The sequence below is a fragment of the Cebus imitator genome, unplaced genomic scaffold (assembly GCF_001604975.1).
Source record: "Cebus imitator isolate Cc_AM_T3 unplaced genomic scaffold, Cebus_imitator-1.0 Scaffold84, whole genome shotgun sequence".
Lineage (NCBI taxonomy): Eukaryota > Metazoa > Chordata > Mammalia > Primates > Cebidae > Cebus > Cebus imitator.
This window is the reverse complement of record NW_016107399.1, coordinates 4,084,090-4,110,390: the sequence shown is the minus strand read 5'-3', so window position 1 is coordinate 4,110,390 and position 26,301 is coordinate 4,084,090. Positions and strand designations below refer to the sequence as shown.

The 26,301-nt window shown below is 40.4% G+C and overlaps 1 protein-coding gene across 6 annotated transcripts in view; it reads right to left on the bottom strand.

Moving 5' to 3' along the window:
• The window catches only part of MPZL1 (myelin protein zero like 1), a 65,724-nt gene that overhangs the window by 18,957 nt on the left and 20,466 nt on the right, over window positions 1-26,301 (bottom strand). For all 6 annotated transcript variants that reach the window (XR_005201178.1, XR_005201177.1, XR_001826896.2 and 3 more), the window contains exon 2: window positions 6,032-6,198. Coding sequence is in view for 3 of the 6 variants with exons in the window: in XM_017534157.2 (XP_017389646.1) it covers window positions 6,032-6,198 (167 nt within the window). In the remaining 3 variants the exon portion in view is untranslated. The remainder of the gene's footprint in view (window positions 1-6,031; window positions 6,199-26,301) is intronic.

Genomic DNA, 26,301 nt, shown 5'->3' with positions numbered 1-26,301 from the left:
ACCCATAATTTTATAAAAGACAAAATGGAGACATAGAGAAGTCATTTTCCCAAGGTCCCAATGATAGTAAGCTGGGGACCCAGAGTAAAATTTAGACCCATCTGAGTCTTCAAAGCCAATGCTCTTCCAATAACACCATGATTGAGCCCAGTGATTCCCAAGGCTTCAGAAAGCTTAGTGTTCACTTAGCTTACCACTAAGATACACAGAGGCACAAAGGAAAAGAATCTTACATACCACAGATCAGTTAATCTGTGGCTTTCTCCCTCTTCCTTCCGGTTTGCTATGGAAAGGTCATGGGTGTGTGAAAGGAACAAAACCCAGATAACACAAGATACTCTTTCCGGCTTTTGAAAGTTCAGCCTTTGGACTCTTTCTCTTTCCACTCCTCACTTTCTCCTCAGTCCTGCTTTCAGCAAAGGAACTGTTTTCTCAAAGTACACCTTGTCAAACTCAGCACCCTGGAAGCAAGTTAAGGCCCAGTGGGAGGGGATCTATCCTCACACTCAGCTCTAATCCAAGCAGCTATCCTGGAGGCCTGATGTGTTTGTTCTGGTTCTGGAAGGGGTGATGGTGGGGCTGAGGGTAGAAACCAGTTTCATTAGCAATTCCTACAGAATATTTTCAGAACCCTTTGAGCACGCTGAAAACCCCAGTGCAGGCTCATCCATTCCCATGATTTAATGATCATCTAGATTTTCTTACTCCTAAATCTCTCTCTCCATCGATCACATTCCTTAAGCTCTAGACTCCTTGCCCAATTGCCTACTCACTTTACCACCTGGCTGCCCTTCTCCCCCAAACTTGTCATCTTTTCCTACAAACTTCATCTTCCTGTCTTCATGTATCCTGTCTTCACTGATGGCTACTGTTTCTTTCCTATACCATAAATCTTGGAGTAATCCTTCATTCTCTTTCTTCCCATCCAATTAATCCCCCAATATTGTCAATCTGTCTCATTAGTTTCTCTTAGTTCTCTCTTCTCTCTATTCAGTTCCCTCTGACAATATCTGCTTTTACGCTTTCATCATCTTGGACTATGGCCTCTTAACTGGTATGGCTAACTCATCATCCTCCACAATGCCTAAATGATCATTGATAAACAATAATTGTTATCATTATTAACATTTATAAAAATACTTGCCCTGTATTTCATATGACTTAAATACTTGTTAAGAACCATGAAGGGTCTGAGATTTTACCCTACTTGCAAGGTAACAAAGTTAGTTGGCCACGGGTTCATAGATGCTGACAGAAGACATGGACTCCTGTGAAATCTTCACTCCCATTAAGAAGACTCATAAACAAACGTGTTTGTTCCCCTTACCCCTCAAGTCCCACAGTGATGACAGGGAGGGGCTCACATGGATGTTGTACAAGCAGGGGCACTGCATCACAGCTGAGGAATCCCAAGTTCAGGGAACACAAGTCTCTTACAAGGGGCAGAAAACATGTCTGACTTTAGCCCTGAAGGGAGACGCTATCTTTATATACTAAAGAGTAAACAAATCTGTCCTCTGCTCCAGAGGGAAACATCATCTCTGTCTTCCAAGGCTAGTTACTGCTCGAAAAAAGTCCAGAACAAAGGCAGCCAGTGCCTTTGCTAGCAAGGTGTGCAAAAACATGAAAAACCCATGGAAAACTGTCTCTCAACAACTCTCTAACCCTCATAACCACCCTGCAAGGTGAGATTCGCCTACCTGATATTTCACAAATAGGAAACACGAGGCTCAGGAAGCCTTGGTGACTTTCCAAAAGTCACAGGTCTAGAGATGGACTTCAAATCCAGCTTTGATTTCAACGCTTATACTATTTCCCATGTTTAATGTCTCTCATGTGAGATCATGTCTTATCTGTTCTAAGTCCTTCACTCTTTCTTCTTCACCAGAAAATGAACCATAAACTTTCAGTTTTGCAAACAAATCCTTCTATCATCTGGTCTCTGCCTTCCCATCCCACATCTCTACACATTCCCTGCCCTGCATTTCTGAAGCAGAGGGGATAAGCTACGCGATGCTGTTTCCCACCACTTGGTCCAAGACGGCTCCCTGATTGACTGGGGGCCGTTTGAAGGCAGGGGATAAGTTGTATGTATCTCTCCTTAGCATTTAGCACATAGCAGGAACTATATAGTTTGCTGAACCAAACTGAGGAATAATGCCTTGGTCAAACCAGTGAGAGATGAAAATAAAATAGTGAAAAATTCACAGAAAAGACTAGAAATCATTATCAATTAATATTTTTAAAGTACAAGCCATGGTGCTAAAGCTGTAAGGAACACTAATGATGTGAGACAGGCATGTCCTCTGAAAATACCTATATTCAGGATGAAGAAGAGGAAAATTGTCATATTAAGGGATCTGTATTATAGGAGTGGCCCAGATAAGGGTAGTGAGTTTTAAGGGCTAAAAGGTTGTTTTTTTTTTAATTAAAAAAAAAGGAGACCTTATGGAGGAGTAAGAAGGTAAAGATGGGGTACAGCTTAAATGGCAAGTGTTCAGAAGTAGAAAAACAAAGTGCAAAGCATTTTTACTACACTGGAAATGATTCTATAAGAGAACAGAAGCGAGGCTAAAGTGACAGGCTGAGCCAAAGTATAATGCGCTTTTAATTCTAGACAAGTGTTGTCAGCAGCAGGGATCTAGGTTTCTGACAACCTGCAGCAGCAAGGTTAAACTGTTCTAAGACTACGCACCTGCTGGCATATAAGGGTTGGATTGAAAGATGAAAAAACAGAAGCAGAAGAACAACAAGGGCTACTGCACAAGACCAGACACACAGTTAACGTCGCTGAATAGAGAGCAGAGACGCAGGAAGGCTGACAAAAAGCTAGACACCAGAACCAAAGTAGGAAGAACCAGCAAGGTTCTTAATTCTTGGGGACAGAAGGGATGTGGTAAGGGATAGGGAAGGAAAGGCCAGAAAACACAAAACAAAACAAAAATGATCACAAAACTAATCTCTAGAAGAACACAACTACCCTAAAAAAATAAGCAGAAAAGAGAAACAGAGGGGAGAAAAAATGAGTTCAGTTTCAGACACATGGATCCCAAGGCCATGGGCCAGAAAAGCCAACTATATTATGGCTTTTGAATATAGTGGGTTTGAATATACTTTTCCTGTAAAATCTATGAAAACAAAAAGCAACCGGCTCATCCCATTAAATGTGTCCCCAATATTTTGAAATTAAAAGATCCTATGTCAATAACTGAACATGCTGGGATTAACTGTAATCAGACTCGTAAGTATAAATTTATTAGCTAAAAATATTAATCAGAAATACAGCATGTTCTTTTTTTTTTTTTTGAGATGGAGTTTCGCTCATTACCCAGGCTGGAGTGCAATGGCGCAATCTCGGCTCACCGCAACCTCCACCTCCTGGGTTCAGGCAATTCTCCTGCCTCAGCCTCCTGAGTAGCTGGGATTATAGACACACGCCACCATGCCCAGCTAATTTTTTGCATTTTTTAGTAGAGACGGGGTTTCACCATGTTGACCAGGATGGTCTCGATCTCTTGACCTCGTGATCCACCCACCTCGGCCTCCCAAAGTGCTGGGATTACAGGCGTGAGCCACTGCACCCGGCAGCATGTTTTTAATATAAAGTCTTGAGTTATGTAAACATCCATGGACCCACATCACAAGAATGTTTCCAGCATAATGGAACCGCTCTTTAAAAGAAGGTTATCACCTTTGGGTGTCTGCCTGATGATTGCCTGATTTTCTATGGACTTCAATAATGGCCCTCACACCCACTCTTGCAGAAGACTTCAGTGGGAAATCTTTTCAAGTTTAAATAGTTCTTTGGGGGCCGGGCGCGGTGGCTCACGCCTGTAATCCCAGCACTTTGGGAGGCTGAGGCGGGTGGATCACGAGGTCAAGAGATCGAGACCGTCCTGGTCAACATGGTGAAACCCTGTCTCTACTAAAAATACAAAAAATTAGCTGGGCATGGTGGTGCGTGCCTGTAATCCCAGCTACTCAGGAGGCTGAGGCAGGAGAATTGCCTGAACCCAGGAGGCGGAGGTTGCGGTGAGCCGAGACCGCGCCATTGCACTCTAGCCTGGGTAACAAGAGCAAAACTCTGTCTCAAAAAAATAAAAAAAATAGTTCTTTGGCCTCTCTTGAGTAAACTTATGTGTTTAATCTTGCCTCTATGGGAACATTAGTGTATGTTCTATGCTGATGCCATATTTATGTGAAGCAGGAGAATGCCTTTGCATGTCTTCCATGATACGGATTCTGTGCTCACCCTTATGGCTACTGGAAGGGAGGGCCTCTCATATAAAGACCTCTAGACAGCTGGGGGTGGTGGCTCACACCTGTAATAACAGCACTTTCGGAGGCCGAGGCGGGCGGATCACAAGGTCAGGAGATCTAGACCATCCTGGGTGACACAGTGAAACCCCATCTCTACTAAAAATACAAAAAATTAGCCAGGTGTTGTGGCACACGCCAGTGGTCCTAGCTCCTTGGGAGGCTGAAGCAGGAGAATCACTTGAACCCAGGAGGCAGAGGTTGCAGAGAGCCAAGATTGTGCCACCACACTCCAGTCTGGGTGACAGAGCAAGACACCATCTCAAGAAAAAAAAAAAAAGGCCTCTAGACTATGCATTCTCCATAGGGGAGATTCTCCCCCAAGGGGGCAAACACTGGCGCTTTGGTGAAAAGGTTTGAGAAAATCATACTCTTTTATATGTAAAACAGATACAGAGGGTATCTACAACAATAAAATTTCATGGAAGGGGGCAAAGATTAAGAAAAAATGTCAAAAGGCTCCTTTTAAAAATAAATTGTAAAAAGCACTGAGAAGTACTGCCCTAGGTAATCCCTAAAACCTATGAGGCAGTAAATATTATTAGCATATTTTTCTACCTGAGAAATAATATGTAAGGGAAATCATACGGTATTGAAGTTTAAACAAATCTAACCTGTGTGGTGTGGCCATGGGTGAGTAACTCTCGAGTCAGTGTCTGACCTTCCCCACCCCGTCTTCCTCATAGAGTTGTGAAGATTAAATGGCACAGGCATATGATGGACCCGGCACCTACGTGGTGATCAACAAATGTAACTATTCAGAAGAAGAGTTCGGTATTCTTAAAGATAGATGACAGACTGTCCTTGCCAAGTACTGACAACCTGAAATGTGCAGCAACAGTGCTAAAATATGTGCCAATGTTTGAAGAGCATTCAAGATGCTGGGAGAGCAACAGTAACAACAAATTATGTAGATTAGTAACTCAAGAGCTAGACCCTCTCCTGAGAACTTATCTTGTATAATCTCACTTTATCCTAACACTGCTGTGTGCGAGGTTTTATCATCTCCATTTTACAGACAAGAACCAGTATAGTCAGTTCATGTTTAATAAACACCCACTGCATAACCAGCACTCCACTAGTTACTAACTAACCTTTTTCTCAACCCTCTGGTGCTATATTTCTGTTACATCCTTCATCTTACTCCAAAGTCATCTATATATCAGCCTTCCTCTTAATCATCTCTGGGTGAGAGCAAGGATTCTGTTTTAGGCATTTTTGAAGGCCCTACATAACCTACTACATAGTAAGATCCCAATCAATAATGCTAAATCAGAAGGACTATATGTTAAATTAAAAAAAAAATCAAATCAGAAGGCACATATAAGGTGTATGTATATATAATTTGGGAATACATAAAATAAATACCAATACAAATGGGGCAATGAAATATAAAAAGATGCAGGATAAATCCTGATTAGAGTCACTGTGGTAAATTAAGATCAGTTTCAGAATGGGATTTGATGGTGGAGACGAACTGAGGGGATGGCAAGGGGAGAATCGCATGCAAAGACAAGGAAACCAGCTGCATTTAAGAGATGCAGAACTTATTTTATCCTGGAAAGTTTGAAGCAAGAGAAGAGCCTTGAAGTCTATAATAGATAACAAATACATTCATTTTGGAAATGAGCAATCGGAAGAATGGATCACTAATTATACAGCAGTAAAGAAACCTGTGAGGTAGGACCAGCCAAGAGCAGTTAAGCATTCTTACCGACACGGCAGTGTCAGCCCCCTCTGGCTGGAAGCTCCAGGAGACTGAGGTCAACCTGCCAGTCGTATCAGTAGACTTGAACTTGCAGGTCAGTTTCCCTTGTGTACCATTTGCCACGAAGAGTTCTTTTGGTGTATATACTTCCAAGCCTGATACTCCAGCTATCACTGAAGAGAAAGGAATAAGGGTAGTTAAAAGTAGGACTTAGCATGAATAGCACTGTGCATTTTTGCCAGACAAGAAAAGATACAGGAAAGTTCCTAGATATATACAGTAATTCACTGCCATTATATATTTCTGGCAGAATATTCTATAGCTAAGTATTTCCTACAAACAGAACAATTGCTGATAGTTTAAGTTTGTATTGCTTTTTAGTTAAGGCATTTTTACTAGTTTGGCTATATTGAATATATTTTTTTAAATTAATAGACTTTTAAAAAGAGCAGTTTTAGGTTTACAGAAACATTGAATGGAAAGTAAAATTCTCATATCCCCTCACTCCTCCCAGCCACCCTGTTTCTCTTATTATTAACATCTGGCATGTCCATAGTTTACATTAGGGTTCATGTTAGCATTGTAGATCCATGGATTTTGACAAAGGTGTATAGTGACATCTCCACCTTTACAGAATCATACAGAATAGTTTCACTTCCTAAGCGTCTCCTGTGCTACACCAATTTATTCCTGCCCTTCTTTCCCCTACACCCCTGGCAAACACTGGCCTTACACTGTCTCTATAGGTTTGCCTTTTCTCAAATGTTACCTAGTTAAAATCAGACAGCATGTAGCCTTTTCAGGTTGGCTTCTTCCACTTAGTAATATGCATTTAAGTTTCTTCCATGTGTTTTTGTGACATGGTATCTCCTTTCTTTTTATTGCTGAATAACATACAATTGTATGGATTTACGACACTTTATTCATTCACCTACTGAAGGACTTCTTGGTGGCTTCCCTGATGATCTATTTTTAATGACGTAATAGACGTATTTTTACGTCTTTAAGTTGTTCTCATGCTCATCTGTTATGCTGCAATTGTGATCACACTGAACTTTTATCATCCATATGTAAAGCAATTAAAACTATCCTAAGCTATAACTTCATTTTAAAGCCATGTTTATTCTTTAACCGATCTTTTTCCTATAAAGAACTTAAGGTAGAAAATGCATATTTTGGTTTTGTTAGTGAAATCATACCTACCATAAGATTTCAGTGTGCCAGGTAAGTATGTACTTAAGAAACAGCTGATTGCACTGTATATCACATTGTCACTTCACCCATCAAGTTTTGTCATTTAGCCTAAGCCCAGGAAACAGTAATTAAAATGTGTCTACCACTTGGAATATAAAAATGGCTTTTTTTTTTTTCAAGATCTGCAATCATAGGCAGCTGCAAGAACTGTTAAGGACTACTACTAAAAATATTTGCTAAATTGTTAAAGATTGCTAATTTGAACATACTTTTACTGCTATAAAAGAAATGCTTTCACAGACAAAATAAAAGTCAGAAAAAAAAAAAAAAGCTTATTTGGCCTAAAATTTTTAAGAATACCCACCTTCGATATTTTTAAAAGAAATAGTTTGCATCTATTTCTGCAAGAAATAAATATCTGCAGTGTTGCAATTATTCTCAGAATGCAACAGACGGGTAGAATAAGGAAGAGTATTGTCAGCCAGGACTGATGGTCATTTACAGAATTTTTTCTCCTTGAGGACTTAACTGACTCTCAGCCAAGGAGAGAAAGAATACTCCCCCATTCCTCCCAACCATCTTGCAAATGTTTATTCTCAGAACACAATGGGCATTTTTGGCTATTCTTTTAAATAAACTGATAGCCATACTGCATCAAACAGATTTTTTTTCTGCTAAAGAGGGTGGATTATTATTACAGGGAACAATAGATTATTATTTGTGGTCCAAACCTCAAAACAAGCATTTCTTTCAGAGGAGATGCAAACAAAAGAGTTCCTTGCTATTGTGGGTAGGCAGAAAAGCAGCCTCAGGGCACTTGAGTTCAAAATGAAGGACAAAGCACAAGACTAGACTAGTGGAGCAGCTTATTCCAGGAAGTAGCACTGGCTTGCAACCCTTATTCACTCTGTGTGATTTTGACTAGTTTTCTCCATGGTGGTAAGCACTGGAAAGCTACGGTCTCTAAAGTCTATAATTAAGGTTTCTCAAGGATTTTCTTAAACCAGATCCCTGCCTCAAGGCCTGGTTGCAAGAACTGTCATCCTGGGACACAAAGATGGAACTAGACCAAGTATCCAAGTTTACAGTCACAGAATTTTGAGCAAAAAGACTAACCAAATTCCCAAACGGCTTTTAGGCATCTATTTAAGACAGAGATTTTGTTACACCAAAGCTGGTTAATAAACAGGCGGCTTTTTAAAAAAAACACACAACATTCATTGGCTAATTTGAAAATGTAGCTCTTAGCCAGGATTGTGAAATCCAATGCTAGCCAATCAGCTAGCTCAAGAAAAAGAAAATGACTCCATACACAGGGAAATGAACTTCCTCTCATCCCTGGGCTTTCCTCTAATACTACTCTTGTCATCATTTTTGGAGATTTCACCAGTCGTAAGATAAACTTTCTAAAACCCTAGTCCGTTTATCTTCTCCTATAATCCGGTTACATAAGATCAGGCCTACCCCAGCCACTCATGTCTTATGGCCATACCTGTTCAATCAAGTTTAGCCTAAAGCTGCCTCCTTACGTATTTTAAGTTCGGCCTAAGGGTTTTTCTGTACACTATGAACTATAACAAATGTAGGTATAAACAGGCTGTAGCCAATGACCTTGTGCCAATTACCAAGTTTTGGCCAATTAAATGTAGCTAACTGTTCGAACTGTGCTCAAATAAGGCAAACACCAAGCTATAATCAATCCAGCTGTTTCTGTACCTCACTCTAGTTTTCTGTATGTCATTCTCCTTTTTCTGCCCATAAATCTTCTACCACGTGGCGTCTCTGAGCCTACCTTGGCTCAGAAGGTTGCCCAATTCGCGATTCGTTCGATGCTCAATTAAACTCCTTCAAATTCAATTTGGCTGAAGTTTTTCTGTTATCCTACCCTAAACCAGGGCTTTTCAACCTCAGCACTTCTGACAATTGGGACAGATAATTCTTTGTTGTGGGAAACTGTACTGTGCCTTGTAGGATGTTGAGCAGCACCCCTGGCCTCTGGTAGTTAACAACAGCATCTCCCCTGCCTCCAGCTGTGACAACCAAAAATATCTCCAGACACTGCAAATGCCTCCTCAGAGGTGAAATCGCACCTGCTGAGAATCACAGCTCTAGACCCTATCATCAGTACCTGCACCCACTCCAGAACTGCAATTTCAGGATTTTCTACTCCCTAACTGATCACCTCTTGGCTTGTCAATATCCTCCAAAACCCTAAGTTCACGGATCCTTAAGCTGCATCAGAAACTAAAATCCCAGCATGTCGTCATTTGTCTTACTCAGATTAAATCCCATGGGCCACCATTGAACTCACCCCGTGCATGCAAAATCGGCTCTCCCGCCTCTCCCTTCAGTGCTTTCACCTGGCCAAACCGCCATCCTGGTTAAATCCAATTCTCTACCCACTCTGCAACTCTACCAGAGTGGCTGACCATGGCTGGACAAAAGCACACAATCCCACTGCCTATTTTCACCTTAAATTTATGGTCACTAACCTCAAAGGGACTCCTAATGGGGTCTGGCAATCCATCCACATTGCCCTAATCCATCTGATTTCCATTTCCCTAGAGGACTATGTTAAACCTTCCTCTCTAACCTCAAATTTCCACTTCCTCAGGTTTCTCACTCCCATATAATGACTAAGTTTCTTATTTCGTTGAGAAACCAAAAGCAATGAGAAGAGAACTTCCCTATGTCCAGACATCACAGCTACCCAACTCCCTGCATCTGTGCTCACAAGCTCTGCTTTCCCTGCACTCCTATGAAGGAGTGTCTGTCTGCATTCCTCTCCAGGATTGGCCTCTCCACTGCACATTACATCTCATCTTTTCTTGCCTACTGAAGGACATTCATTGGTCCAGCAATTCCCCTTCTTCTGAATTTTCACTCACTACTGAATTACCACCAGCAGCCATATAAACATACATATTTATATTTATATCCCAGGTTTAGAGGAAAAATCTTGACGTTGCATCTCCCTGCACGCCCCTTTGTCCTCCTTTATTTTACCAGTCCTGAAAGAATTATCTGTTCACACTGTGTCCAGTTTCTCTCTTCCTGTGTTCTCTTGAATAAATCCAATTTAGGCTTTCATCTCTGTTACTCCATAGAAACCGTTCTTGTTAAGGAATGCAATGACCTCCATGGTTAATTCTCAAATCTTGTCTTACTGCCTTATCTGAAACCTCTGACAGTTACTCCCTCTTGAAACTTTTTTTCTTTTTTAACAGTTTAGCTTTTGGAAAGCCTCTCCCTCTTGATTCTCGTATCTCATTGACTGCTCATTCCCTGGTTCTCCTGACTGCTATTTGATTAGGAGCCCAGATCATTTCTCATACTGTTTATCTACTTAACATTCCTTCTCTTGGTGACTTCACCCAGTTTCAAATGCTCCCAAATGCTGATGACACCTACACGCGTGCGCGCGCGCGCACACACACACACACACACACACACACTCTGCCTACTCAGCTTCACTTGGATATAATTGGCATCATCTCAAATTTAGTATGTCCAAATTAAACTCATAATTCCCACCCCCAAACTTCCTTTCCATGGTCTTCTCCAAATCAGTAAATGGCAAAGCCAGTTTTCTAGTGGCTGAGACCAAAACCCTGGACTGTTTTGTGACTCCTCTCTTTCGCACAACTTTCCTTCAAGCTATCAGCTACATATGTCATTTCTACTTAGAAACCTGTCTAGAAATTCATCTCTCTGTGCCTCATTTAGTGTCACCATCTTGGTCCAAGTCACTGTCATCTTTCACCTAGATTAAATATTGACAGCTTCCTAACTGATGTCTGCCTCCTCCAGCCTTCCCCACTTCACAGCAACTGGTCCACAGAGAGGCCAGAGATCTTGCTAAAATTCAGGTCAGGTCGTATCACTCTTCTACTCCAAATCTTAGGGTTTCCCATCAGCCAGGATCAGGCCAGTCTTCATGTGGCCCACAAAGTCCTACATGACCTAACTCCTGGCCACCTCTCGGAATTCATTGCCTAGCCTGACCCCCTCAAATACGTTGCAGCAGCCACCCTGGTCACCATGTTTTTCCTCTGCCTATGGTGAGTGTATCCCTGATAGAGAATGCTATGAACAAAGAGGCCAAAGGTACCCAGGAAATCTTGATACCATAAGAGACAAGGGAAGAGTAGCCAACTGGCCAACTGTGTGAAATGCTGAGAGTTGGGTGCTCTACGTAGTTGATGGCAGGGAGAAGATCCTTGCTTAAAACTGCACATGGTTTTCTTGCACACAGCATCTAAAATCCAAATTAACTTTTACCAAGCATACAGCAGCAGTTTCTGACCAACTGTGATGAGCATGAATGGCATCTTGTTAGAAGGAAGTGTTCTCCTGTGTGGGTAAAGAGAGAAACTAAATCACAGGTTTCCCTCTCAGGCTGTATTCCATGCAGTCAGAGCAAGGGATGAGCTCACTAGTTTCTTCAAACAATTGGGAATGGTTTGCTCTGTCCATTTCCCCAACCTTTTTTTAAGAGTCTAGGAGTATTATGGGAATATACAGTAAAATTATTGTTGAATTCAGATAGCTCATCGACAGAGTCATAAAAAAGTTTTTAGGAACTAATTAAAATGGCTAAAAATGCAAATGTACAGCAAATCACACTGCCATGTGTGTTCCTATGCAACAATTTTGCATGTTCTTCACATGTACCCCAAAACCTAAAATGCAATAAAATAAATAAATGGGAAAAAAAATGCAAATGTAAGGACCATTGAGATATACAGAAACTATATTGTTCTAATCTACATTCCATGTCATTAAAGACTAGAATCCCAATCTGAATAAGATATTAAATAGGTTCCTTTGAGGCCGAGGATTTATAATTATGACACAGGCACAGTAGCAAAAATGGCTACGAAATGTAGTAGAGCTTTGGTTGAAAAACTCATAGACGGAAAAAAAAAAAAGTCTCCTGTTGATTCATGAAAAAAACCCAGTTGTTTTGGGAATAAAAACACAGAAATGAAATGAAATAAAATAGATTAAATGATATACAAACATTTTTATATCCTGCCAACTTTGGATTCTGAGCTCCACATAAACTTGCATACAAACTTCAACACAGTAATGAGAGCTGAGCTTACTTTCTCTCTGGGGAATTGTTCTGTAAGGAGTAGAGAATCCTGCTTAGTTATGCTAGAGTTTAAGGGGCAAGAACATAAGCAAAGAAAATCCAAACAACCCTTCTCTTAGAGTACTCTGGGGAATAAGGTTTCTACAACGTACCGTTGCTCAAAGGTATCATTTAGCAATGAAGTAAGTGATACTGACCCTCAAAATAGGAGATCCATTTGAAAAAAGCTGGCAAAGTCATTTGACAAGTAATCAAAAAGTCTGTGGAACCATCTGACGAGGGGTCATTTTTACAATAATCAAAGGATATTCAAAAAGTAATACTCTTATAATTTGCATGGACAACCAGAACATTTCAGAAAGAAAAAAAAAAGCAAAGATAGAAAACAAAACAGTATCCATCACAATCACAGAGAAAAAGGCAAATTCAAGAATGGTTCACCTAAGAGGCTATTTCCTGACATGACTGACCTATTTCAATATTCTGAATTAGTGAAATAATAGAGTAAATAATATCTCCCAATTACATGCCAAGATGATTTTCCTCCAAGTAAATTCAAACTGGCATACCATAAAATCATTTGAAATACACTGTAGCAGCATTATCAGGAACAAACACTTTCACAGCAGGGAACGTAGGTAGGGATCTTGAAGCTGTTACTGGTTGAAGCAATTCCATGTCATGTTACTACTGGGTCCATTTATAGCACACTGGTTTGTAAAAAGCTTTTTTTCTTTTTTTTGAGACAGAGTCTTGCTTAGTTGCCCAGGCGAGAGTGCAGTAGCAAGATCTCAACTTACTGCAACCTCATGTTCCTGGGTTCAAGCAATTCTCCAGCCTCAGCCTCCCAGTAGCAGAGACTACAGGCACCCACCACCAAGCCCAGCTAATTTTTGTAGTTTTTAAGATAGAGACAGGGTCTCATCATGTTGGTCAGGCTGGTCTTGAACTCCTGACCTTAAGTGATCCACCTGCCTTGGCCTCCCAAAGTGCTGGGATTACAGGCATGAGCCACAGCACCCTGCCCCTAAAAACCTTATCTTTTTTTTTTTTTTTTTTTCGGAGTTTTGCTCTTGTTACCCAGGCTGGAGAGCAATGGCGCGATGTCGGCTCACCGCAACCTCCGCCTCCTGGGTTCAGGCAATTCTCCTGCCTCAGCCTCCTGAGTAGCTGGGATTACAGGCACGCGCCACTATGCCCAGCTGATTTTTTGTATTTTTTAGTAGAGACGGGGTTTCACCATGTTGACCAGGATGGTCTCGATCTCTTGACCTTGTGATCCACCCGCCTCAGCCTCCCAAAGTGCTGGGATTACAGGCGTGAGCCACCGTGCCCAGCGCAAAACCTTATCTTTTTAATAAAACTTAAGGTTTTCCTTAAAATTGCAAAAGCCTTTTGTTTTGAATTTTTTTAAGCACTTTGATGTTACCAGTATAAACTCCTGCTTTGTACTCTTTTAAGAGTATAATCAAGCAATCTATTTAAACAGCTTTCTGGACGATCTCTTGTTCTCTGTTGGTACACAGCAACAGTCTGATGCTGTAATATCTCCTAATAAGCATAAATATGACTTTTTAAAACATACTAAAAGAGAGGAACAAAAGAGAACACTAAATACAAATTCAGAGTAGTTACAACTGGAACAGGGTGGAGAAGGCAGGATGTGAAAGGTACACACTATTGGTAATGTTTTATTTCCTAGGCTGGTGGTAAGTACATGGGTACTCATTTTAATACTGATAGTGTAAACCATACACACATACACTCTTTTGTATATATTTTACTTTTTACAGTAAAAATTTTAAAAGAGAGGCAGGATGACATTAGTAAAGCAATAAAAGTTTTACTTTTTAAGTTTCAGAATGTTCCAGTGGAATTCCACACACAATTCCCTCATAGTGTATACTGACTTCTACAATCAGGCTGGATAAAGTAAAGCTGACTCGATGACATGTGCTGGTGGAGACAATGCAGGCGCAGAGCTGCCTTGCTGCCACCATGGGGTCAGACTCAAATCCCTCTTGGGAACAGGGCCACCCTGCAGCTGAAGTGAGTTCCTTCCTCCTGCGAATCAGGGCTGCTATTGTGGACCTCCCTCGGCTGGATGGCACAAAATAGGGGGGTGGCTGCAAAAATATACTCCATTCAACAAGCCCTAAGTATTAATAAACTAAGCTTTCATTATTCAGGAACACACTCTTCTGTACTGTTTGTCTATAGTTATGCTTCAGGCCTCAATCTCAAAGGACTTCCTCTTAGCATCTGCCCCAAACTCCACACCCTGTGCTCCCCGGCATCCTGTCCTTTCCTTGTCAATGTTCTCCTCACACCCCACTGGAATGACTAGCTGTCTGTGCCCCTCAGAGGGCAAAGGGCTGGGTCTACCTTGTTCACTATTATACCCTCATAACCTGACAAATGCCTAGTCCTTTGGCAATGTGTTCAACAAACATTTGTTTGAATGTCAGGAAAAATGAATGAATGAATGAATGAAAAAAGAATGCAGTATATCAAACTAAATTCAGATAAGCTCGGTCATAAAAATCAACTGGCTCTACAATGAATGGCTTCAGCATAATGCCCAACACAAAAAGTGTTTGCAGAGATGATTCAGGGTCAAGTTTGAACATGGACACTACCTTGGAGGAGACTTAGATATGTTTCCTCCAAGAATCATCCTTCTGTGTAGGTGAGAGAATCATCCCAAAGGAGACTCACCTTTTGAAATATTTGATTAGAAAAAAAAAAAAAAATCTAGCCAGACGCAGTGGCTCCTGCCTGTAATCCCAGCATTTTGGGAAGCTGAGGCAGGGAGCAGGGAAGGACTCAGGGGATTGCATCAGTCCAGGAGTTTAAGACCAGCCTGGGCTACATGGTGAGACCCTTGTCTTCACAAAAAAACAAAATTAGCTGGGTACAGTGGTTCAAACCTGTGATCTCAGCTACTCAGGGGGCTGAGATAGGAGGATTGCCTGGGCCTGGGAGTTTGAGGCTGCAGTGAGCTGTGATTGTGCCACTGCACTCCAGCCTGCGTGACAGAGTAAGACTGTCTTAACAACAACAACAACATTAATAAAAAATCCATGTACTTTTACTAACACACAAGATTATCAAATCCCTCTCGGAGTCAATTCCTTTCGCTCATGATCAGTGTCCAGCTGGCCACATATCTATCCTTAACCTTTTTTGTACCAACAAAGATCTTTCTGTTTCTCAAATGAGAAAAGCTCAAAAGGTCCTGAATCAGGCCAGTCACTGAACTAATCACTTGACTCTTTAAAGCCCTGGGATTTCTTCTTGCCCTTCTCTATGTATGTCCTGTTCATCTCTCTCTCTCTCCTACAAATGGTCTCCTTTCTTCAATCAACCATTCATTCTTTCAAACACATGCTGAGACTCAGCCTCTACTCAAATGTACTGGTAGCCTAGTGGAGACAAATAAATAAACACCTACAGTGCAGCAGCAGAAGCACCGTGCCTGGTCCCTGGGATACACAAAGTGCTATCAGGAGATTTTACACAGTGCAGGCTTCCATTAAATACTACAGTAGGCTCAAAACATTAAGCAGGCAACACAAATGCCCCAACTGCAGTTAGCTTGAATTGTATCACCTGCATAAAGCATCCAAACACTTCTCAGTTCTTAGCAAGCAGATGAAAATAAGGTGGTATGAAAAATCAGATTGTTTTACTTCTGCTAGAGTACTGTGAACTAAAATGCTTAACATAAAGAACATAAAGCTCTGGAGGCATATCTGATACATAAGAAAATAGCACTCTCAACACATATTTTACACTTTCCAGGTGCTGAAATGGCATATTAAAATTGCTCTTCAGGAAAAAGACCACGGTACCTTAAATCTATCTTTCTGAGCTCTCAAGTCTTATCAGGTTTATAGATGTTAGAAGACATGTGAACCAAAATTTAACTGAAACCAGAAAAGGCCAATACAGTTAGTACTACAAGGACAGAATTAGAGAGTAGAAAGAATACACCTATGGTTGATGGCAATAAGTGTATATTCCTATCCTCCAAAACGGCAAAAATTTTTAAAGATTTAAAAATACTGATGCCTAATGAAACTACTGAAAAACACTAAATTACTCTATATGATATTATAATGATGGATATATGTCCTTGTACATGTGTCAAAACCCATAAAACGTACAACAGAAAGCATAAACCCTAAGGTAACTATAATGGTATTTGTATGATAATGATGTGTTACTGTAGGTTCCTCACCTATAACAATGTATCATTCTGGTGGGAGATACTAATAGGAGAGGCCATGCAGGAGATATAATGGAAATCTGTACCTTCCACTCAATTTTGCTATAAACCAAAAACTGCTCTAAAACAGTCAAAGTTTAAAAGAAAATACTAATGCCTGGTTCCCACCCCTACCTCCAGGAATTGTGATTTAATTGGTAAGGGGTATGGTCTGCGTATCAGGATTTTTAAAAGGCCCCCAGGTGATTTGAAACATGTAATTACTACCCAGCATACAAATGAGATGTTGGGACTTCACTTATGATACTATTATAGATAAGACCATGCCTGAAGCAGATGAGCCACGCCTTGCCTGGCATTTGATTGACTGCAGGTATAGGTATGGTCACTTGTAAAATACCTATTTGTGCACATACACGAACCTGAATTTTTCAAAATACCAGGGGGTGCTCTACTCACCTTCTTAATCAATAATATATTTATATAAGTTTACATACAGAGAAATTACAAAAATCTACTTTATTATGAAGACTGCACTGGTAGTCTAAGTTAACATGACATTGGTCTCCAAAATCCACAAATTATATATATAACCACCCATAAGTGTGTGTGCTATTCTTTATTGTGATTTTAATGGCCGAAAATGTACTCTGGAAACAAATGAAATGCGTATCAAGCATTTGGAAGCTCTAAAGTGCAGCTGTGCCAGGTGTGGTGGCTCATGCCTATAATCCCAGCACTTTGGGAGGCTGAGACAAGTGGCTTGCTTGAACTCAGGAGTTCAAGACCAGCCTGGGCAACATGGTGAAACCCCATCTCTATCAAAAATACAAAAAATTCAAGCACTGTGGTACGCATCTGTAGTCCCAGATACTCAGGAGGCTGAGGGGAGAGGATCCCTTGAGCCTAGGAGGCAGAGGTTGCAATGAACCAAGATCGTGCCACTGCACTCCAGCCTGAGTGATAGAGTGAGACCATCTCAAATAAATAAATAAATAAATAAATAGAGTCCACCTGCCAGAATCTATTGAAGAGAGCTTGAAAATCACTGTTCTGTTTGGTTTTAAGAAATTCAAAGACCGGGTGCAGTGGCTCACACCTGTAATCCCAGCACTCCGGGAGGCCGTGGCGGGTGGATTGCTTGAGGTCGGGAGTTTTGAGACCAACCTGGCCAACATGGTGAAACCCTGTCTCTACTAAAAATACAAAAATTGCTGCGTGTGGCGGCTCACCCCTGTAAGTAATCCCAGCACTTTGGGAGGCCGAGGTGGGTAGATTACCTGAGGTCAGGAGTTCGAGACCAGGCTGAACAACATGGAGAAACCGTCTCTACTAAAAATACAAAATTAGCCAGCCATGGTGGTGCATGACTGTATTGCCAGCTACTTGGGAGGCTGAGACAGGAGAATCACTTGAACCTGGGAGACAGAGGTTGCAATGAACTGAGATCATGCCACTGCACTCCAGCCTGAACAACAAGAGTGAATCTCCATCTCAAAAAAATAAAATAAAATAATAAAAATACAAAAATTAGCCAGGCATGGTGGCGGGCGCCTGTAATCCCAGCTACCTAGGAGACTGAGACAGAAGAATTGCTTGAACCCGGGAGGCAGAGGTTGCAGTGAGCTGAGATCACACCACTGCACTCAAGCCTGGGTGACAGAGTTAGACTCTGTCTCAAAAAAAAAAAAAAAAGATAAAGAAAAAAGAAAAAAAAAGAAATTAAAGTTTACTTCAGGGTGTAAAACTAATCTGCTGAAGACGGACAAATGGCCTATCCACAAACCAACCACAGAAAGAGTTTCGCTCTTTGACCATTGGGGGAAGAAATACTTCCCCTTTTTTAGAGCTATGGGTACCACAGAAAGAGTTTCGCTCTTTGACCCCTGGGGGAAGAAATACTTCCCCTTTTTTAGGGCTATGGGTACTTTTGAGTTGTGTTTACTGTCGAGTTACCCTTTTGGCACATTCTTAATTAAATCTGAATTTAATGCAGATTTGTCCATTACAATTTCTTATTTAAAACATGTTTAAAAGTTTCTCCATTGCTTCATGAAGTCCACAATTCTCAGCATGGCACCCTAGGCTTTTCAAAGTAAACCCCCTTTCCTGCTTTACATTTGGCAAAGGCCGTTGGTGGTGAGCCGGTATCAGCTTGCTCTCACTTCCCTCAACATGCCATGTAGCCAGCATACCTCAGGGTTGCACTCACACGGCTTGGAACGAGGCCCACCTCTGAAAGCGTACAGTGGCTTTGTTCTTTTTCTTTTCTTTTTTTTTTTAAAGACAAGGTTTCTCCATGTTGGGCGGGGTGGTCGCGAATTCCCAGCCTCAGGTGATCTGCCCACCTCAGCCTCCCAAAGTGCTGGGATTACAGGCGTGAGCCACTGCACCCAGCTGAGCTTACAGTGACTTTGGTAAAGCTCTCCCTGATCTTACCACCTCTTCTTCAGCCACACTCTTCAGTATTTCTTGTTCATGACTCTATGGCTGTAGTGTACTTGACACACCTTTCAGTGAAAAGCACAATCTCCCCTGCAACTAACTCCAGCTCCCCTGTTAGACTCACACTCCTTGAGGCATGGACACATTACTTGGCTTTAGTGTGCCCAGCACCTACTACCTGTATACTTCCTGGTGGTCAGAGAGCTCTCAAAGAACCTTTCAAAAGGAGTGAACAGATAACACTGAATTTTTAGGATTCCTGTAAAGTGAAGTTTTGAATAACGAACATATAAGGACTATTTTTTTTTCCTAAAATAAGGAAACCAACCTGCTCTTAAATGGATGCCTAACCCCAGTCAAGCGCTCTCTGACTTCTAGAAAAATCTGGCAAAAGAGTACAGATTAATCAGCACTAATTCACCACTGCCAGAAGAGTTCAAAGTGTAAACACTCACCCTTGAACAGAAAGTAAAATATGAGAGAGGAATGGAAACATCTGTGCCCACTTCCTATTGAGATGCCAGCTTTATCAGAATTTTAAAAAGATAGTATCAATTCAACAACTCATTTATTGAATAGATAAAAAGTCCTAAGTTCTGAGGGGGATAAAGTCTCATTAGATACTGTACATGGACATATACACGAGAATGCATACAACGAACTTTGTGTCCCTACGGTGTGCAGGGTATGGCACAGTGCAGGGGATGGGACAACGGTCCTCCAAGCAGTGAGTCGGCACTACATGGTATGTATCTTATTGTTGATTATGCCACCTTATCTTCCCTAAGACAAGATCCTACTAAACCATCTCCCTAAAGTAGCAAATAGACTATATGCAGCTAATGTCAAAATCTGAAAAATAAAGAGATCAGGGAATGTTTTATAAAAGATGCACTTGAATTTTATCTGGTATACTGAGAAGAATCAAAATAGTTTGAAAGAGCATTTTGCAGAGAAAGGAAAACATGAGATGATGCTTAAAAATGAATTATAGAATTAATTTGGCTGGAACAGAGGAAAAGTTTTCAGATGAAAAGGTAGACAATTCAGATGAGCTGGAACTTGATCCTGGCACCGCAGGGAATTTTTTTNGTTTCACTCTTGTTACCCAGGCTAGAGTACAGTGGCACGATCTCGGCTCACCGCAACTTCTGCCTCCCGGGTTCAAGCAATTCTCCTGCCTCAGCCTCCTAAGTAGCTGGGATCACAGGCACTTGCCACCATGCCCAGCTGATTTTGTATTTTTAGTAGAGATAGGGTTTCTCTATGTTGGTCAGGTGGTCTTGAACTCCCGACCGCAGGTGATCCACCCACCTTGGCCTCCCAAAGTGCTGGAATTATAGGTGTGAGCCACAGCGCCCAGCACCACAGAGGATTTTTAAGCAGGCTGATAAAGTAACAGTGGACTTTTTGGTTGATTTGTAAAGATATACAAAAAAGGGAGGAAAAGAAGAGGTGTTTAGAATAATTATTGGACAATTTATTGGAATAGTTTTTACCCAAAGGATTTTTGTTAGTTTCATTCTGCCTCCAATACTGGACAAATAAAATAGAAAAATTTCTATGAGTGACTCATCTCTAAATTTTTCAAAAACAAAAATACTAACAAATGAAATTATTTTTACATGTATAAACCAGCAAATTGACTTTAGCTATTGAGGGATAGTTTTAAAAATTAAGTATTACATACATTTAATTTCTAATAGTAATTCTACATGATTATATTTTTCAAATGACTACTTCATGTTCCTTCAAGTTATTTTTTTAAACACCACAACCATTTTGATGGGACTCTTACTAAAATGTATTATTTTTCTTCTGTATTCCTAGAAAGATAATATGGTGAGTGAAAGTTTAAGGAGAAACATGACAGTTACCTAGTTACAAAGAATTACCAACAAGGCAGTTATTAATTACAAAGGGGAAAAAACAGTAACTTTAGAGTGAAGAAACATGGCAGACAACACCTTAACCAAGGATCAAAGTAGACATCACCAGTAGTGGAACAAATGAGCAACACCTTTACCCTCAGATCAGGCACTGGCACAGAACGTCACTTCTGTGGTGTTCCTGCCAAATATAGATAGCCTCAATCACCAGACACACCTGAAGGAGGGGCAATCTACTATGTAACTGGCTTATGATATACATTTAAAAATATTAACATAAAATTTTAAAGAAAATGACTCAGGAAGTGCTGCAGACTAAAGGCGATAAAAAAGACATAATGACTAAGTAAATCACATGATTTTGGATTCTCTTCTGCTGTGATAGACATTATTGGATCAACCGGCATCATCCAAATAAAGTCTATATATTAGACAACAGTACTGATACTGTTTCAATATTAATTTCCTAATTTTGATAATTACACTGTGGTTATATAACATGATGTCCTTAGTCTTCAGGAAATGCAGGTTAAATTATTAACAAATAAAGGAACAGCATTTTTCACTGCGCTCATGTGGTACAGAAACACACATACAAGGTGGGAGGAGGAGGGAGAGAGAAAGACTTAAACAAATGTAATAAAACGTTAACATTTGAAAAACCTGAGTGAAGGATAGATGGTATTCTTTGTGTTCTTTTGGAACCCTTCTGTAAATCAGAAATTATATTAAAATAAAACGGCAAAAGAAAGAACTATAGTATTCCATGTAACCTTTATTTGGGAACTCAGAACTTCTGTGGACCTTAGGAACATAATATAACTTAGTGTGCCCTCTGGGGCCACTCAGGTATGCTGGACTATTTGCTCTTAGCCAGATGTCCCCAGCCATGATTATGTTTGAACTTTTGTAAATGCTTTTAGCTTTCTTACTCTCTGCTCCATGCAGATCAGGCCAGCTGTGGCCACTGCAGACTGCAGCTTGCCTCAGGTAGCCTCTGTTCACTTTTAATTAATTATTCTAATCTATTATAGGCTTGAAAACTCATGCAGTTCATGTTCATTTTACAGATGAAAATACTCTAGCCCAGAAAAGGAAAGTAACTTACTGAAGGTATCCAGATCATAAAGAACAAAAACAGAGTTTAAACAATTTTAAACTTCTTTTTTGTGATATCAGACTGATTTGATCGGTGTATAAAATAAGAGTAAATAGTCTCTTAGTGAAGAACTGCATTACAGGTAAAGCCATACTAATCTTAGCGTCCTATTAACCATTTTTTGTTTACTTTTGAGTGGCCAAATACGCCTCTGCAGATTAGTAAAGTGTTGACATATTTCCAGATTTTCCCCTAAGCCTCCTCTTTAACAAAGAAACCTACATGTTTCTTAATCTCTGGATATTTTATATCTTACTGCATTGGCTGCCTGTATTGCCTGAAGTTTGGATTACTACTCGCTTTGATTTATGTACACTGACAACAATTCAACAAAAGAGTAAAAGAACACATGCCATTAAGTCATCTGAAACTGACTATACCTTAGAGCACCTTGTTCCTCCAAAAATATTTTTCCTGATATTTTCAGATAATTGAAAGAACCTTCTGCTTCCTGACTTGCTGTAAACATTTAATGGAATGAAATCTCTTGAATTCCTTCAGGTCATTCTACCCAAAGGACTGGGATTTATTCCAGGGCTTCTGAAGAATGGCAAGAGCTGCCTGGAACAGCCAAATCCATGAAACGGTCAAACTGCATTTTGAGAACGGTGATGAGAAACAACTTTCAAGCCACAATGTCATCTTGAAATAATTTCCAAACCCAAATATTTCTGTAAATTTCCATCAGTGAGGGACTGTTTAAAGTAGCTATGACATATCAACATAATACCATCGTATCAGAAGAAAAAGTGAGGAAGTTCTTTAGTGCTGGTATAGAATGATCTCCTAAGATCTCCCATTATTAAATGAAAAGTACAATATGTAAAACACATCACATACAAAAATTAACTCAAATAAAACACAGACTTAAATGTAAGAGTTAAAACTATAAAAATCTTAGAAGAAAACACAGGAGTAAGCTCTGTGATCTTGTATTAGGCAATGGTTTCTTAGATAGCACAAAGAAATCGTAAGTAAATTGGACTTAACCAACATTTAAAACTTTTCTGCTTTAAACTACCAAGGAAAGCAAGGAGACATCCACAGAATAGGAGAAAATTTGCAAATCATATATAAGGGACTTGTATCCAAATATATAAAGAACTCTTACAAATCAACAATGAAACAATTTAAAAATGGGTAATATACATGAATATCATTTCTCTAAAGATACACATAGCCAATAAGCACTTAGTGGTGCTCAAGCATCACTAAATCATTAGCAAAAAGGCATATTAGAACCACAATGAGATGCCACTTCACACTGCCTAGCATGGTTATATAAAAAAGATGCCATGACCGGGCATGGTGGCTCAGACCTGTAATCCCAGCACTTTGGGAGGCAAAGGTGGGCAAGTCACGGGGTCAGGAATTCGAGCCCAGCCTGACCAACATGGTGACACCTGTCTCTACTAAAAATACAAAAATTACCTGAGCGTGGTGGCATGAGAGGCTGAGGCAGAAGAATCTCTTGAACCCAGGAAGTGAGGCTGCAGTGAACCGAGACTGTACCACTGCACTCCAGCCTGGACAACAGAGTGAGACTGTCTCAAAAAAAAAAAAAAAAAAAAAAAAAAAAAGATGACACCAGTGCTGGAGAGGATGTAGAGAAATTAGACCGTCTACATTGTTGATGGGAATAGAAATGATGCAGTCTTTCGAAAAATCTGGCAGGTCCTCAAATGGTTAAACATGAGTTATCATGACCCAGCAACAGCACCCCTCAGTATATATACAAGAGAAAAACATGTCCCTCATCTTATGAATGGATAAACAAAATGTGGTATATTCATACAATGGAATATTATAGCCATAAAAAGAAATGAAATATTGATACATGCTACACCGTGAACTGAAAATGTTATGCTAAGTGAAAGATGCCAGACACGAAAGGGCCCATATTATCTGATTCCATCCATATGAAATTTCCAAAACTTGGAAACCCATAGATACAGAAAGTAGATTAGTAGGAGCTAGGGGAAGAGAGACTAAGCTCTAATGAATATAAGGTTTCTTTATGGGGTGATGAAAGTGTTCTAATATTATACAAGTAATGATGGCTGGACCACACTGTGAATACACTGAAAAGCCACTGAATCCCACTTAAAATGGGTGAATTCCATCATATGTGAATTATATCTAATAAAACTGCTGTTAAAAAAAAAAAAAGCAGCCGTAGAATCATGTGTATGGGATGCTATCACTTATGGATTTGCTCACATCTCCATAAAATACATCTGGAACCATACACAGGATACTAACGTTGCGTTCCTCAGCAAAGGGACTGGGGACTAGGAGGAAGACTTTTTACCATGTATTCTTTTTTAACTTCTGAACTCTGTCAACATAGTGCTATCTAAGATTTCTATTTAAACATGAAATAAAAGACCTGGTGTGGAGGCTTACTCCTGTAATCCCAGCACTTTGGGAGGTCAAGGCTGGAGGATTGCTTGAGCCTATGAATTCTAGACCAGCCTGGGCAACATAGTGAGATCCCTGTTTCTATAAGAAAACTTTTTAAAAATTAGCCAGGCATGGTGGCTCATGCCTATAAGTCCCAGTTATTTGAGAGACTGTGGCAGGAGGATTGCTTGAGCCTGGAAGGTTGAGGCTGCAGTGAGCTGAGATCACACCACTGCACTCTAGCCTAGACATAAAGCGAGAACCTGTCTCAAAAAAAAAAAAAAAAAAAAAAAAAAAAAAAAAAAAAAAAAAAAACGTGGAATGAACCAGGTGTGGTAGGTGGCTTATGCTTGTAATCCCAGCACTATGGGAGGCTGAGGTGGACAGATCATGAGGTCAAGAGATCAAGACCATCCTGGCCAACATGGTGAAACTCCATCTCTACTAAAAATACAAAAATTAGCTGGGCGTGGTGGCACATGCCTGTAGTCCCGGCTACTCAAGAGGCTGAGGCAAGAGTATTACTTGAACCTGGGAGGCGGAGGTTGCAGTGAGCCAAGATGACACCACTGTACTCCAGCTTGGTGACAGAGCAAGACTCTGTCTCACAAAAAAAAAAAAAAAATGGCTTAACAATGCAAGGCTCTATGCAAAACAATACACTTGGGGGCTGTAAATGGTAATGAGTGCTAAACTTAGACTGAAATAACAGAAATATTAGTACAGTTTTCTTCTTCTATTGTTTAATTCTGGTTCCATTAATGTTTCCTGATTGATCTTCTAACTATATATCTCAGTGGCTCTCTGCTGAAAAAATTTTCTGTGTCTCTTGTTTGGAGACTCAAACTGAACAAATATCTGCTATGAAGGATCAAATTCTCAAATTTCTTATAAAAATAAAATCACAGCAACGATAACAAACACATTTTTTTCTTAAATGTTGTGATAAAACGTCCCTCTACAAAAAGTTCTATTTTAGAGAAAACTAAGAATGATAAATGACCCTTAATTTAAGAATAGATAGCCCTTAGGAAAAAGCCAAAAACAGCTCAGAAACACATGTTCCACTCCTAAATTTCCATCCAAATGGATTAATATGCCCTGTGAAAGCCATGCCTCATTTTTCAACAACTTTGTCACAGAGCTTGCCCACAAACAGGCTTCTAAAACAGGCCACCGAACCCCAGCTCCACTCACAACAAGGCCAGAAGGAAATAGCACTCCCTTGGTAAAGAAGTTCTCCCTTCCATCTGACTCCAGGGTGCAGCCCTTTCCATTTTGGAGAGCTTTGTGCTAGAGATCTTATTCGACATATGTATTGTCTTCACTCTTCTGTTATTGGTGCCAGTGCTGCCCACCCTTTTGCTGATGAAACAGAGAGGGAGAGCTGCTTTACAATGCTGCATAACATGCCATGACAGCCTCAATTCCCTAGCATGGCACGCAGAGCCTTTCCAAAGCTGGCTCTAGGTTACCATTCCAGACAGTTTATCGCTCTCCTCATCTCACTCCAGAGCCTACATTTCTGCCACATCAAACTTCTAGCCCTTTCCCCAACACAGCACACTCTTTATAATACAATATGCTTTGTGCAAGCTATCTCTCAGTCTGAATGCCTTCTCCACCAACCCACTCCTGTTGAGCCAACTTCAATGCAACTCCAAGACAATCACCACTGTAAAGTCTTCCCTAACTTGTGGTCTAATCATAGATACTTTTTCTGAAGTATAAATGAATTTTTAGGGTGGGTGCAGTGGCTCATGCCTGTAATTCCAGCACTTTGGGAGGCCAAGGGGGATCATGAGGTCAGGAGATCCAGATCATCTTGGCTCGACTGCATCATTGCAATCTAGCCTG